The sequence below is a fragment of the Carassius carassius genome, chromosome 21 (genome assembly GCF_963082965.1).
Source record: "Carassius carassius chromosome 21, fCarCar2.1, whole genome shotgun sequence".
In the NCBI taxonomy this organism is placed as follows: Eukaryota; Metazoa; Chordata; class Actinopteri; order Cypriniformes; family Cyprinidae; genus Carassius; species Carassius carassius.
In genome coordinates, this window is record NC_081775.1 from 1,967,616 (window position 1) to 1,982,072 (window position 14,457).

Below are 14,457 nucleotides of genomic sequence, written 5' to 3' on the forward strand. Positions count from 1 at the left end.
AAAATAACTGAAGAACCGTTGTGGTCCTATGCTAAAAACAGTGGTGGACAGTAACGGAGTAGCTTTACTTCGTTACTGTACTTAAGTACATTTTTCAAATATCTGTACTTTACTGGAGTAGTTTTATTTTAAGTAACTTTTACTTTTACTTCACTACATTACAAAGCATAAGATCGTACTTTTAACTTCACTACATTTCATAAAACATATCGTTACTCCTTATAATATATCACGTGCTCCGACACGCAGAAGCAGTGTCTGATTCATCATGAACGAGTCTTTTCAAAATAAACTTTTAAATCGGATCGCAAATCGCACCAAACGATTCGTTTACGAATTAGAATGATCCGACTGCAGCTGTCTGGAGTCGACCACTCACTGGTTCAAATGAACCGTTTAGTGCGAGTCTCCAGAAGTAAGAACCGGGAGATGCCCAGTCAGGACAGTTGACGGGCCACTGCTGCGCGTCGTCATGAAAGCTTATCATTTTCACGTGTTTTTAAATTACCACTTGTCGATTTAAACATTAAAGCACCCAAACACAAGACACAAAAAAGCTGAACAGAGTAGCTGGATACTCGCGCGCTGTGTTCGGTGCGAACCGAGCTGTCTTCTGCGAAGTTCTCCTCGAACTCCCTCCTCCACCTGAACGAACAAATGCAAATCGCAGTTTGAACAAACAAAAAGATGTAAAAGAGCCCAATTCAGTACTCACGGTGTTCTGGTGTTCAGGGCTCACGCAGAGAAAGGCGTCTCAAAACACTTGAACACCGAAACTGCTTCTTTTTGCTCTTGTGCCGACAAATACATACAAAATATATCAAAAATACCCGACTTGGAAAGTATGCTCGAAAAATCAGTTTTTTTTTTCAGTTATTTGTCAGTTATTTCTTAAGTGAAAGTAAACCGTTGAGGAAAAAGATGCGTTCATCGTCTCTTAAAGGGACCGCGCCTAATTTAGCTACTAGCTGCTGTAATGTTAATCCAAGAAAATGAAAGAAAATTCACTCACTGCTCTTGACTGCATTACTTTGTAGTCTTAACAAAAATGTATGCACAGTCAAACCAAAAACTATTCAGACTCCAGATATAATTTTTGATATGTATATTTTACTAGTAGGTACAGGACACTAATGCATTTATGTAAGTGAGTATTAGCAAACTGTGACATATTATACCCAAAGAATATTCATACAGTGAACTACTAGTGAAATAGATAGATATAATGTTTTTATCTCTCTATCTATATATAAAATTGGGACCAAAAATTATTCAGCACCTTATAAAGCACCATGCATTGCTAATGTTTTTTTTTTTTTTCTGAATTGCTAATGCAACCTTTTCACACCACAGTCTGAACAAAATGAAGCATTGCTCGGTAATTGGTCAACAAAGTATTGATAGTTGTGTAAATATTGTAACAGTTGTCTGTAGTTTTGGTTGATTGTAATCCATTAAATAAATTTCTATCAAAGTTATGACATTATCAAGACTAATTTGTTCTGACACAGTTTAACTCTAAGTTCTTGTCATATTTTATAACCATTTTACAAGTGATAGCAAATAAACTGTAATAATGTGAGAGATGTTGAAGGTGTCTGAATAAATTTTGATTTGATTGTATATTTCATTTTTACATTGAAGACTATCCAGTGCTATTTTACATTTAATTATTCGGTTTCTGTACCTTGACACCTACAAACTTGGAAAAAAAAACCCTTAAACATTGTGTAAATAGCACAAATAAATAAAAATGAACGAACATACAAATTAAACCATTTCAAACAGGGCCCACTGGTACAACCTTCAGCGGGACCTCGCAAACCCCAGCTACTACCCTGGATGTTGCTAAAAGTAAGTTATTAATGTTGAAATTTAGGATTAATTATTGTAACTGAAAATCATATTTAGGTCAAAATTGTCAGTTGTTTGGGAACTAAATCCGCTGTAAAGAGTGATCTATTTAAGCCCACTGAAATGTTTGAGTGCAGACGATGCAGACACATCAATCATCTCTTTGTTTTAGGAAAAAAAAAAAAAAAAAAAAACCATTAAACTAACACTGATTAAATAAAATAACTCATGCATGTTCAAATTCCCCGCTGCGGTAATATTAACAGTTTTATTAAAATGATATCATGTCCTATGTGACATCTGTTTTTATATTGTTTATCAACAGTAACGTTATATTGTTTGGATTAACTAGACGAGTAGACAGACATGAATATTTATTCATAACCGTACCGAAAATAAGTAAATATTGTTTGCTGATGCTGACTGACTAGCTAACAAGCTTGCTGGTGCTAAGTTGAGGTAATTTTTATAAATAATGTCCAAATATTTTATTCAACCACCTATATATATATATATATATATATATATATATATATACAGTCATGGCCAAAAGTTTTGAGAATTACATAAATACTGGAAATTGGAAAAGTTGCTGCTTAAGTTTTTATAATAGCAATTTGCATATACTCCAGAATGTTATGAAGAGTGATCAGATGAATTGCATAGTCCTTCTTTGCCATGAAAATTAACTTAATCCCAAAAAAACCTTTCCACTGCATTTCATTGCTGTCATTAAAGGACCTGCTGAGATCATTTCAGTAATCGTCTTGTTAACTCAGGTGAGAATGTTGACGAGCACAAGGCTGGAGATCATTATGTCAGGCTGATTGGGTTAGACTTGACATGTTAAAAGGAGGGTGATGCTTGAAATCATTGTTCTTCCATTGTTAACCATGGTGACCTGCAAAGAAACGCGTGCAGCCATCATTGCGTTGCATAAAAAGGGCTTCAAAGGCAAGGATATTGTGGCTACTAATATTGCACCTAAATCAACAATTTATAGGATCATCAAGAACTTCAAGGAAAGAGGTTCAATTCTTGTAAAGAAGGCTTCAGGGCGTCCAAGAAAGTCCAGCTAGCGCCAGGATTGTCTCCTAAAGAGGATTCAGCTGCGGGATCGGAGTGCCACCAGTGCAGAGCTTGCTCAGGAATGGCAGCAGGCAGGTGTGAGCGCATCTGCACGCACAGTGAGGCGAAGACTTTTGGAAGATGGCCTGGTGTCAAGAAGGGCAGCAAAGAAGCCACTTCTCTCCAAAAAAAAAACATCAGGGACAGATTGATCTTCTGCAGAAAGTATAGTGAATGGACTGCTGAGGACTGGGGCAAAGTCATATTCTCCGATGAAGCCCCTTTCCGATTGTTTGGGGCATCTGGAAAAAGGCTTGTCCGGAGAAGAAAAGGTGAGCGCTACCATCAGTCCTGTGTCATGCCAACAGTAAAGCATCCTGACACCATTCATGTGTGGGGTTGCTTCTCATCCAAGGGAGTGGGCTCACTCACAATTCTGCCCAAAAACACAGCCATGAATAAAGAATGGTACCAAAACACCCTCCAACAGCAACTTCTTCCAACAATCCAACAACAGTTTGGTGAAGAACAATGCATTTTCCAGCACGATGGAGCACCGTGCCATAAGGCAAAAGTGATAACTAAGTGGCTCGGGGACCAGAATGTTGAAATTTTGGGTCCATGGCCTGGAAACTCCCCAGATCTTAATCCCATTGAGAACTTGTGGTCAATCCTCAAGAGGCGGGTGGACAAAAAACCCCCACTAATTCTGACAAACTCCAAGAAGTGATTATGAAAGAATGGGTTGCTATCAGTCAGGATTTGGCCCAGAAGTTGATTGAGAGCATGCCCAGTCGAATTGCAGAGGTCCTGAAAAAGAAGGGTCAACACTGCAAATACTTACTCTTTGCATAAATGTCATGTCATTGTCGATAAAAGTCTTTGAAACGTATGAAGTGCTTGTAATTATATTTCAGTACATCACAAAAACAACTGAAACAAAGATCTAAAATCAGTTTAGCAGCAGACATTTTGAAAACTAATATTTATGTAATTCTCAAAACTTTTGGCCACGACTGTATATAGATAACATCTGGGGAGAAAAGAAAGGATGTGATGTTCAGAACATGGTAACTACAGTAATTATCCAAGTGGGAAGAGATGCACATCGTTTGGCCAGGGGTGTTTTTACACAATAGACAAGACAAGGTTTGAGAAGGAAAAAATCGTTATGAAAATATAATTATATTTTCCTTAAAATGTTCTTCCTAACTTCAGGCCTTATTATCATGTCATATATAACTGTGATGTTCTGTAAAACAACAAACTTTAAAATACTTTGTTCTTACTGGTGAAAATCTGACGGTCAACTCTGCTTTCTCTCATGTACATCGCAGTGTAAGCTTCACAGTGAACATTACTCTCGTCAACGTAGTCCATATCAACAACAAAAATATATCTTGACTCCATATAGTGGTTATTTTGGAAAAAATCCCAGGTATTTTGAAGAGTAGGATTATAAAAAAAATATGTGCTAATATAAAATTTAATTAAAATTGCAAACATCTATCTTTCAGTACTATTTTACTTAAGTACATAAAAAATTGAGTACTTTTGTACTTTCACTTGAGTAAAATTGAAAAAGGAGTACTTTTACTTTTACTGGAGTAATATTTTAATATACGTATCTGTACTTTTACTCAAGTACGTGATCTGTGTACTTCGTCCACCACTGGTTAAAAAACAAAAACAAAAAATAAATAAATAAATGGATGTTCCCATCTTTTCCATGTAAATCTGTGTTATTTTTAACCAGAACACACTAGCAGTAGGGAGGGGTCAAAAATGAGGGTGAGTGAATGACGACTTTGATTTTTGATTAAAATGTTTCTTTAAACGTGAAATATCTTGTGACAGCAGGTTCACATTGAGTATAGACAAAGGAATGACTTGCATTGTGCCTGGTTCAATCATGGTGTAATGCATAAATATATGACTGCTGTAATGAAACTGGGTATTTCGTGTGTATATAATCACCTGTGCTAAAAGGAAGGGAGTAGATAAAGGTTCCAGGCACCTGTTCAGCAGCCCGTTTGTACCACAAAGGAAAATGGTCAGCACTGAACACCACCTCCTTATCCTCTCCAGTCAGGAAGTCTCTTACAACACACAACACACACAATACTCATTATTACAACATGTTATTCAATGGATATTAGGCTAATAATATTGGAAATTCTGGAAGATAAATCTAGGTTCACGTTTGGGTAACACTTATTGTAGTGTCCTTTGTAGTGTGACACAGATTACTAAAAAACGCAGTTTGTTTTGTAGCCAGTGTTGGGGAAGCTACTATGGTATATAGTTTGTCTATCTACAATACTACTATTACTACTGCTATAACTACTAAAAAAGAGACAAGACAAGCTACTACTTAACTATAAATAAAAAGTTCAGTTTTATCAGTTTTATGTCAGTCATATCAGTGCTTTATTAGATGCTGACACTTTGAGAACTCCTTTCCAGGAGTGACCCACTGAAGCCTAAAATGAACATAATTCAAGCCAATTCAAGCTATATTATTTTCTGGTGATATGTCACCAAAACAGCATGTACTGCTTCAGTCCATTTTGGACTTAAGGGCCTTGGTTAGTACACTGTTGACATCTCCATTCAAAATTATAATAAAAAAAATGTTAAAACATTCATATCTTATGTTAGAAAATACAACATTTCAGTTCAAGTTTCAGTTCCCTTCGGCTTGTCCTTAGATGTCTGTAATTTCACAAGATGCACACATGCTGCTCTAGCTCGGCTGAGCAATGTTAACATTCTGAATTATCTGGATGATTTATCCATTATTTTTTGATAAAGCTGGCGTGTAACAACAGAGATCAGTTTGTTACACATTTGGACTGCCTGGTACTCCAGAATTCTAAAAAATGAAACCCAACTAACCATGAACACTTGTATCACAGCAGCATAGTTCTTTGATGAACATTATGGCACTATCACCTTTTCAGGGCTGTTCTCCAGCAGACCCCTCTTTATTTGAATTTGTGCATTTGATGCTCTTTATTGTGGCATTCGCTGTTACACCTCAGTTCAAGAGGTGTGTGACTAGATCTTGTATTCCACTTTGGTACTAGTTATAAAAAAATAAAATAAACATGAACGAACATCAGATGGTGTTGAAAGAAAAAGAACAACTTAATGAAATTAATCATGTCAACGATTACGAAGGCAGATTGCATTTCTCTCCCTCTCCTCCCCTTGCCTTCCCTGCTTGTTCTCTCGTCTCGTCTATTGTTTAATACTTCTGAGAGGCTCTCTCTGCACTGCTCTCCAAACTGAATCATGGAAAATCATGGATTTGATCAACTGGTCTCTCAACGCAATTGACACCATCTTCTCGACGAGAAGCTTGGGTTAGGGGGAACCTGACTACCCTGCCGGACATTCGCAGCTGGCTACACGATGGACGTGTGGGAGAGATGACGGGTCGTGTGTCTGGCGGCTCTTTCCATGGAGGACATTGAAGACATCTACCTATTCGGAACCATGATAACAGGTCTTCTGCTGATTGGATTAGGTGCTGCCCTGGGTTATCAAAAAATTCAGAAAATGGGAACAGCTGTCCAAAGCCTTACAAGGCTGCCCGTCATGACTGAAGCAGTGGGCAGAGTGGTCAGCACTGAGACTGAGACTATTAACCGCAATATGGTTACCATCACGGAGAAGCTCACGGCTTTGGAAAGGAAAATGTATGGATTTGGAGACCAGAATGGACAAAGAGAGTGACCGTGTAATTGGAATGCAGCTACTCGACCAAACAATCGCAATCTTATCTTCTTTCGGCTCCCCTCTACCAGCACTGGCCTCATCCAAGGCCGCTGCTGGAACTACATCAACTCCCCTGGCAGAGCACAGCAGCTAGACGCTCTTACGTTCCTCGCCGACTTACACAGAAACCTGCTGATTGTTGACTCTGTCTAGGACCTGACCATGGCATCTTGCTATGACGCTATCACAATCTGCGGCCTGAGGCACTTAGATTGGAATGCCAGCTCTCCAGGCCTACAAATACACAAACACTTGCATACACACACACACACATACGTACATATATACAGATATGCATTCACCCCCCATCCCTCCCCTTCACCGCTTTGTACCGTCAGTCTGACTAGCAGGTCTGTGACCATCACCGAGAATGGCTGCAGGACCGGATGGCTGCTTGCCTTCACTGGATTACCTCAATTACCTCAGTCTGGGAGGACTGGAGATAGTGACTTCTGGTGGAGAGAGGGAGAAACGCAGGGCCCGGACTCATAAGAGAACCCCCTCACCAAGGAACGCCTTCCAGATGTTCCCAAGCACCTGACCAGGCGGATAGCAAAATAGTGGCAGAGTAGGAGGAAGGATGGGGAACCATGTCTGTGTGCTGGAGGGGGACATGGGGACTGAAGCAGAGCCAGCAGGGTGGGTACCCAGGGCAGAACCAGTGGCCGCCACAGCGGTGTGTGTGGAGCTGCCACAGCCATCTCAGGGGAACTGTGAGCAGGCTCAGCTGCTTCGGGAAGGCCTGAAACAAGCTCCGCAAACACCAGTGGGTTCTGCCACTTCAGGAAGGCCGGAAGTGAGCCCCGCTGCCTCAGAGGGAACATCAGCGGGCTCCGCCGCTTCGTAAAGGCCAGAAGCAAGTCCCACCGCATCAGAGGGATCATCAGCGGGTTCCACCACTTCAGGAAGGCCAGAAGCAAACCCCACCTCCTCGGAGGGAACATCAACGAGCACCATCATCTTGGGACCATTGTGAGCATGCACCCCCACCTTGGAAGGATGGAAAGTGGGCACTCCAGTAGTCCTCCAGTGACTCCTCGGGGACCAAGTATGGCATCAGGGACTGAGACAGGTCTTCTCCTTGGCCAACTGGCGAGCTACTCCCGTGAAGTCCCTGGCATAATCCTCAATGCTCGGGTTTCCTTGGCAGATGTTGAGAAACTTCCCTGCTGGACCCATGTTTGCTGGTTGAATTTTGTAATGGTCGGTAATGGAAAACTCTGTATAAACAGGGGTCTGGGTCCAAATGCAGGTTTATAAAAATAAATAAAAAAATGTTAAAAAAAAAACTACACGAGGCAAAACAGAAACAGAAACAGATCAAACAACTAGAATGCACATATCAATTTACAATTAATTAAGCCAGGCAGAGTGGTGCGATGAGAATATATAGTCTGTGACACTGGGAAACAGCTGAGGGTGAGTATAATGACTGAATGAGTGAACAGGTTTATGGAGTTTGGGGAATGGAGTCAGAGAGAACTGGAGATGGAGTGACCTCTGGTGGAGAGAGGGAGAAACGCAGCCCCTGGACAATTTTAACCTGTTAATAACCTGTACCCAGATGCCAGCGCACTGAATGCTCTTTGTTTGCACATGTCAATGATTGAGAATAGATTAAATGAAAAGAGACAAAACTAATCTTGATAAACTATATATCATTCTAAAGGTCTAAGCATCAACAATAGATTGCCGTTTTTCAAAGGAAAGCTTAAAAGGAATTAATTGTTAAAAGAATATCAATTTTTCATAAAACAATTATGAACCAATTCACACTTCAACCAGATCTTTTGATGTGGTATCACATTATTAGTTCATGGGGAAGAAAGTTTGTAAAAAAAAAAAAACCTTAAAGGAAGCACAGTAGTATTGGTCTTTCAGTTTCAACAAATCACAGACATTAAGAATTCTAAGTTTAAATGGTCAGACAAAAATAATAATAATAATAAACAGGCAATGCTCCACTCAACAACTAGGCAACGCTCTGCAGTCAGTACCAGGAAGATCCGATAGTGCGGCAATCAACTCAACTAGCGAGTGGGAAGTCATGGCCTAGTGGTTAGAGAGTTTGACTCTTAATCCTAAGGTTGTGGGTTTGAGTCTTGGGCTGGCAATACCATGACCTATGTGCCCTTGAGCAAGGCACCGAACCTTCAACTGCTCCCTGGGTGCCACACCATAAATGGCTGCCCACTGCTCCAGGTGTGTGTGTTCACTGCTGTGTGTGTGCACTGTGGATGGATTAAATGCAGAGCACGAATTCTGAGTATGGGTCACCATACTTGTATGCACGTCACCAGTTTGAATCAATTGGTGGGGGCAGTGGCAGCACTAAAGGTTCTGTGACGGCAGTTTTTTTTTTCTCTTTCCTAATTGGCAATCTGCTTTTGTTGTGCAGTTCAGTGCTCATTCAGTAAATACACAGCTAAACACATGTTTTCCAGTCATCATCACCGCACAACACTCATTGTATCCCTCAGCCCATCACAGACACAGAGTGTGTCTTCTTCACTGGCTTCATCCAGCCCTTGCATTCTGTATTTACTGTTTCTCTCCAGCCCCAAATCATCTGTTTCCCAGCTGGTTTCCTGTCTCTCCTCCGTCCAGCCATAAACCTTCTGCGTCTTCGCTGGTTCCATCCAGCTCTAAACAGCCTCAAGTCCCGTCATCTCCACCATGGACTGTTACTCTACATGCTCCGCCAATCTTCCTTATCCCTCTGGCACTTCTTTAGACAAGCATCCATCCTTCACCTTCTATGCCTGCAAAGCACTTAACTCCGCTGCCACCTGTCATCCCCTCAGCCTGCCATCAGCCTGGGTTTGTTTTGGGTTTTCCAGTCTCAAGCGCCACGCAGGAATGAGGATCCCATGTCTCTGCCTCCAGCCACTGGATGCTTGACCCCACCTCAGACCTGCGACCCATTGACTCCACCTTGGCTCCCAGCTCCCCAATCTCCAATGTGGCCTATTATCCCACTGGCTCCACCGGGATCCCTCTTCCCTCCAGCTCCACCTTGGTCAGTCATTGACCACCCGCCTCCTCAGGATTCCACTCCTCTGGCTTCACCTCCATCCTACTTGCTATGTCATGTTCCTCCTTCCCTCCAGGTTTACCCATATCCTCAGACACTCTGGCTCCGCTGTGATCTTCCAGAACCACGTCTTCACCTCGGTTACAGGAGCCTACTGCTATGGGATTCTCTGTGTCAAACAGGCTCTGTGTCTGCTTGGGTCTCCATTGCCGGCGTCATCAGAGCTTGAATCCCTGGTTCCACCTCCAAGGCCTCCACCATAGCTCCTCCTTCCAGGTTTTGAGATGATTACCCAGTGTATTTCTAGCCCTCTGTGTCTTTGGTTTGTGTTCTGTCTCGTCACTTTATGGTTGTGTGATAGACTGTTAGAGATTATATCTCTTCTGGTAATGCCCTTCTTCCAACACACTGTGACAGTGTCAAAGGTCATTCCACCAAGAACAAAGGTATCTTACCCTGCTTCTTGAGGGCTTCATACACCTATGCCCCTGGCTGTTGTTTTCAAGTAATTTTATAAAGTTGTTTTCAAGGTTCATATGTAATTGATTAGAGATTAAGCTAAAATCTGCAGGGCAGAATGTTAGCCCTCCAAAGAACAAGCATTGGCACAGGGTTAATTCCTTGGTGCTTCTAATTACCCTGGTGACTAGAACATACTGTTTCATGTGTTGGCTGTGGCACAGTGTGGTAGGCATATGATGCCCTTAGCACCAACTACTTACAAAGTATCAAAGTGACTGGAAAGCCATTAAACTTTTAACATAGACATAACCTTCCCCTCACAGGAGATAAGGAGGAGCTGCATATAGTTGTAGCACAACTGATAACTCACAGTTATACCACTCAATATGGAGTGGATTGTCGAACATCATCTGCACTGATGAAATGTTAAACAGCTTCAGAGATCACCCAAGATTAGAGTTTCCATAGTGCCAGCTACCTATGCAGCAAATTGGAAGCACCAGGAATCTGATTTTATAGTTCACAATACAGCAGATGATATAATTTAATAATAGCTGTAGTTATCTGGGATAAAAACGATGGTTTTTGAATTAATTTCATTTTCAAAAGCAAATAACATAAAAATCGGACAGATGCATTTACATTAAATACAGCTGAAGTTGGTAAGACTTTAGAATAGGGAACATGTATTCACTATTAACTATGACTTTCCCCTCAATAAATCCCAGTTAGTAAGGTAGTTGTTATGTTTAGGTATTGGATAGGATTAGGGATGTTGAATAAGGTCATGTAGAATAAGGCATTAACGTGCTTAATTAGTACTAATAAATGGCTAATATTCTATTAATATGCACGCTAATAAAAACTATTAGAGACTCTAAAATAAAGTGTTACCTAATTTTTATATATATTTATAAAATTTCATACATTTCTAATTTATACTAACATTACACATATGGAGAGGATCATTTGGAATTAAATGGTTTCATTAGAATGAATCAGAATTTCCAACATTACATATGAAAGGGAGGCCATTGTTGTAAAAATAGCTTGTTACTGAAAAAGCTACACTAGTTTGACCCCAGCAGAGGCAATCTTACACTACTGAAAACAAGAAGAAAAAAGTTTAGTCAAGTTAACAATATTGTTGCTTTTCATTCATTACTACACCAACACTGGCATTTACAGTCGCTTGCAAAACATTTATTACACATTAGTTGCTATTGTTCTACAGAATTTAGACTACAATATGAACTCTGTCATGGAAGATATAAATTGCTAACTGATTGGTCAGTTGGTCTGGCATCACAAAAAGGTTGATGCGTGACAGTCCGGTTCGAGTGCCGAGGTAAGATATCTCCACCCCTTTATCAGAATTCCTACCAGGACAAAGAGAACCACAGAAACACATAATGAATAATGAACTGTACAAGAAAGAATTCTTGAATTAAAATTATATAGTTGAAGTCAACATGAAATGGTATTCACAACCCATTTGACTTCTCTATATATTTCACAAATGGGGAACTAATTGAATTCTGTAAAGAAGGCATTACACACTTTATTGGCAAGATTTTACAAAAGGCTGAGAAAAGGCTACAGAAAAACAGTAGCTGCTTGGTTAATATTTATTTGAAAAGAATAGTTGCTTCAGAAGACAGACAATATATTACATTGTGAGGAAAAATTGTATTGTATTAAGAAAATATGTACAGCTCTTACTCAGATTTATTGAGAGCGAGACTGGTCCAGTATGCTTCCAGTGGTGCTGTGACCACTGCATCAAATAGTACTTCCTGGATTAGATCCTTATCACCTATGAAAACAATCAAGATACTAACAAAATTATTCCCTCCCTCCCCCCATACACAGACACACACACACATATACCTAATGCTCTAATATCTTTTAATATATCTTCAACTCTATAATATATATATTTACAGAGTTGCTGCCCATCATGGATCTGCATCCAATAGTAATTATTATTATTATTATTATTTTAAATAAAGTATACATAAAAATTGGGCAACACAAAAACAGTTCCCTTTCAGTCGGTCACTCTCGACGCCACGTCGGTGACCGACGAATATGGGATATCGCATCGATAGACCAATCTACTTCGAGTGTAAACTAAACGAGCCAATGCACATTGGCATTGCAATTATTGCATCCAGCTGCCGTTGATCACTGCTTGAGTATAAGAAGGCAGCAGGTGGGAGGAGGGAGCATCGGAGGGTGAGCTGTCGGACGAAGATTCGGCTGTGCTGCCGCCCTCTAGGATGGTGTCAAGGCCTGAGTCGGACCCCGAAATGTCAGCTATGCTTTCCCGGGCCGCCAAGAGGGTAGGGCTCGAGTGGAATCCTCCACCGCGTCCCGAGCCCTCGCGGCTGGATGATTGGTTTCTCGGGGTGGCGCGCACTGGTTCTCAGTGCCCCACCCCAGTGTCTTTCTTTCCGGAAGTGCATGACGAGCTCATCAGGTCATGGACGGCACCCTTTACTGCCAGAAACCGGCCGGTGGGCTCCTCCTCCCTCACCACCCTCGATGGCGGTGCAGCGAAGGAGTATTCGGGAATCCCGCTGGTGGAGCGGGCGGTAGCGATGCAATTGTGTCCTAAGTCCGCCTCCTCCTGGCGTGTAGACCCGGTGCTTCCTTCCCGGGCCTGTAGGCACTCGTCTGGTCTGACCGGCAGTGCCTATACGGCTTGCGGGGAAGCTGCCTCCGCCTTACACGCCATGGCGTTACTGCAGGTGCACCAGGCTAAGGCACTGAAGGACCTGCAGGAGGGTGGTCATGACCCAGAAGTTCTAAAGGAACTCCGAACCGCCACTTACCTCGCGCTCCGAGCGGCGAAGGTCACCGCGAGTTCGCTGGGTCGTGCGATGTCCACATTAGTGTTCCAGGAGTGTCCCAGACCGGCCTCTTCGGCGATGCAGTCAAGAACTTGGCCCAGCAAGTCTCGGGGTCACAAGCCGCCCGAATTGGTTCCACCTCGCTGCCCCTCTGCGGGTACGGCTGTGGTTCCGCTGGTCCCGCTTGTACGGTTTTTAAGCGCCTGGTCAGCGCTACCCAGCCCGTCTCGCTGGCTTCTGCGAACCATCAGCCTCGGCTATGCGATTCAGATCACCCGGCATCCCCCCAAGCTCTGCGGTGTCCCCTTCACTACAGTGAAAGCGTCCGATGCCCCTGTCCTGCGGGAAGAGATCGCTGTCCTCCTACCGAAGGACGCGATAGAGCCGGTCCCTCCAGCCGATATTAGGACGGCCAAAAAAGGCGGTGGGTTACGACCGATCTTGGATCTGCGAGTTTTGAATCGGGCCCTTCATCGGCTACCATTCAAAATGTTGACACAGAAACGCATTTTCGGGTGCGTCCGTCCCCAATATTGGTTGGCAGCAATCGACCTGAAGGACGTGTACTTTCATGTGTCCATCCTTCCGCGCCTATTACATATGAGACCACTCCAGCACTGGCTTTATGGCTGAGTCCCGAGTTGGGCGTGGAAGCGCGGCACTCACCGGGTCCAAGTTACACCGGCCTGTCGCCAAACCCTCACTCCGTGGTCAGATCTTGCATTTCTCCGGGCAGGGGTGCCCCTAGAGCAGATCTCCAGGCATGCTGTGGTTTAAAGGGATGCCTCCACCACCGACTGGGGGGCCACGTACAATGTGCATGCAGTCTCAGGGGTTTGGACGGGCCCGCGGCTGCAGTGGCACATCAATTACCTAGAGTTGCTAGCAGTACACTTTGCCTTGAACCGTCTCAAAGGTCTCTTATGAGGCAAGGATGTGCTGGTCCGAATGGACAACACTGCGACCGTTGCGTACATCAACCGACAAGGTGGTCTACACTCCCGTCGCATGTCGCAACTCGCTCGCCACCTCCTCCTTTGGAGTCAGAAGGTTCTGAGGTCACTTCGTGCCGTTCACATTCCAGGCCTGCTCAATCGTACGGCCGACGAGCTATCTCAAGCAATGCTCCCGGGAGAATGGCGACTCCATCCCCTGATGGTCCAGCTGATTTGGAGATGGTTCGGAGCCGCTCAGGTAGACCTGTTTGCTTCTCCAGAGACCTCTCACTGCCAGTTGTTCTACTCCCTGACCGAGGGAACTCTCGGCACGGACGCACTGGCACACAGCTGGCCGCGGGACCTACGCAAGTATGCGTTTCATCCAGTGAGCCTTCTCGCACAGACACTGTGCAAAGTCCGGGAGGACGAGGAGCAAGTCTTGCTAGTAGCGCCGTATTGGCCC

At 43.0% G+C, this 14,457-nt stretch overlaps 1 protein-coding gene across 2 annotated transcripts in view; it reads right to left on the minus strand.

Annotated features, from left to right (window-relative positions):
- cacna2d3a (calcium channel, voltage-dependent, alpha 2/delta subunit 3a) overlaps window positions 1–14,457 on the minus strand; it is a 243,042-nt gene that overhangs the window by 42,758 nt on the left and 185,827 nt on the right. For both annotated transcript variants that reach the window (XM_059503008.1, XM_059503007.1), the window contains 3 exons: window positions 11,924–12,017; window positions 11,485–11,580; window positions 4,900–5,021 (listed from right to left, as the gene is read on the minus strand). In XM_059503008.1, the coding sequence (XP_059358991.1) occupies window positions 4,900–5,021; window positions 11,485–11,580; window positions 11,924–12,017 (312 nt within the window). The remainder of the gene's footprint in view (window positions 1–4,899; window positions 5,022–11,484; window positions 11,581–11,923; window positions 12,018–14,457) is intronic.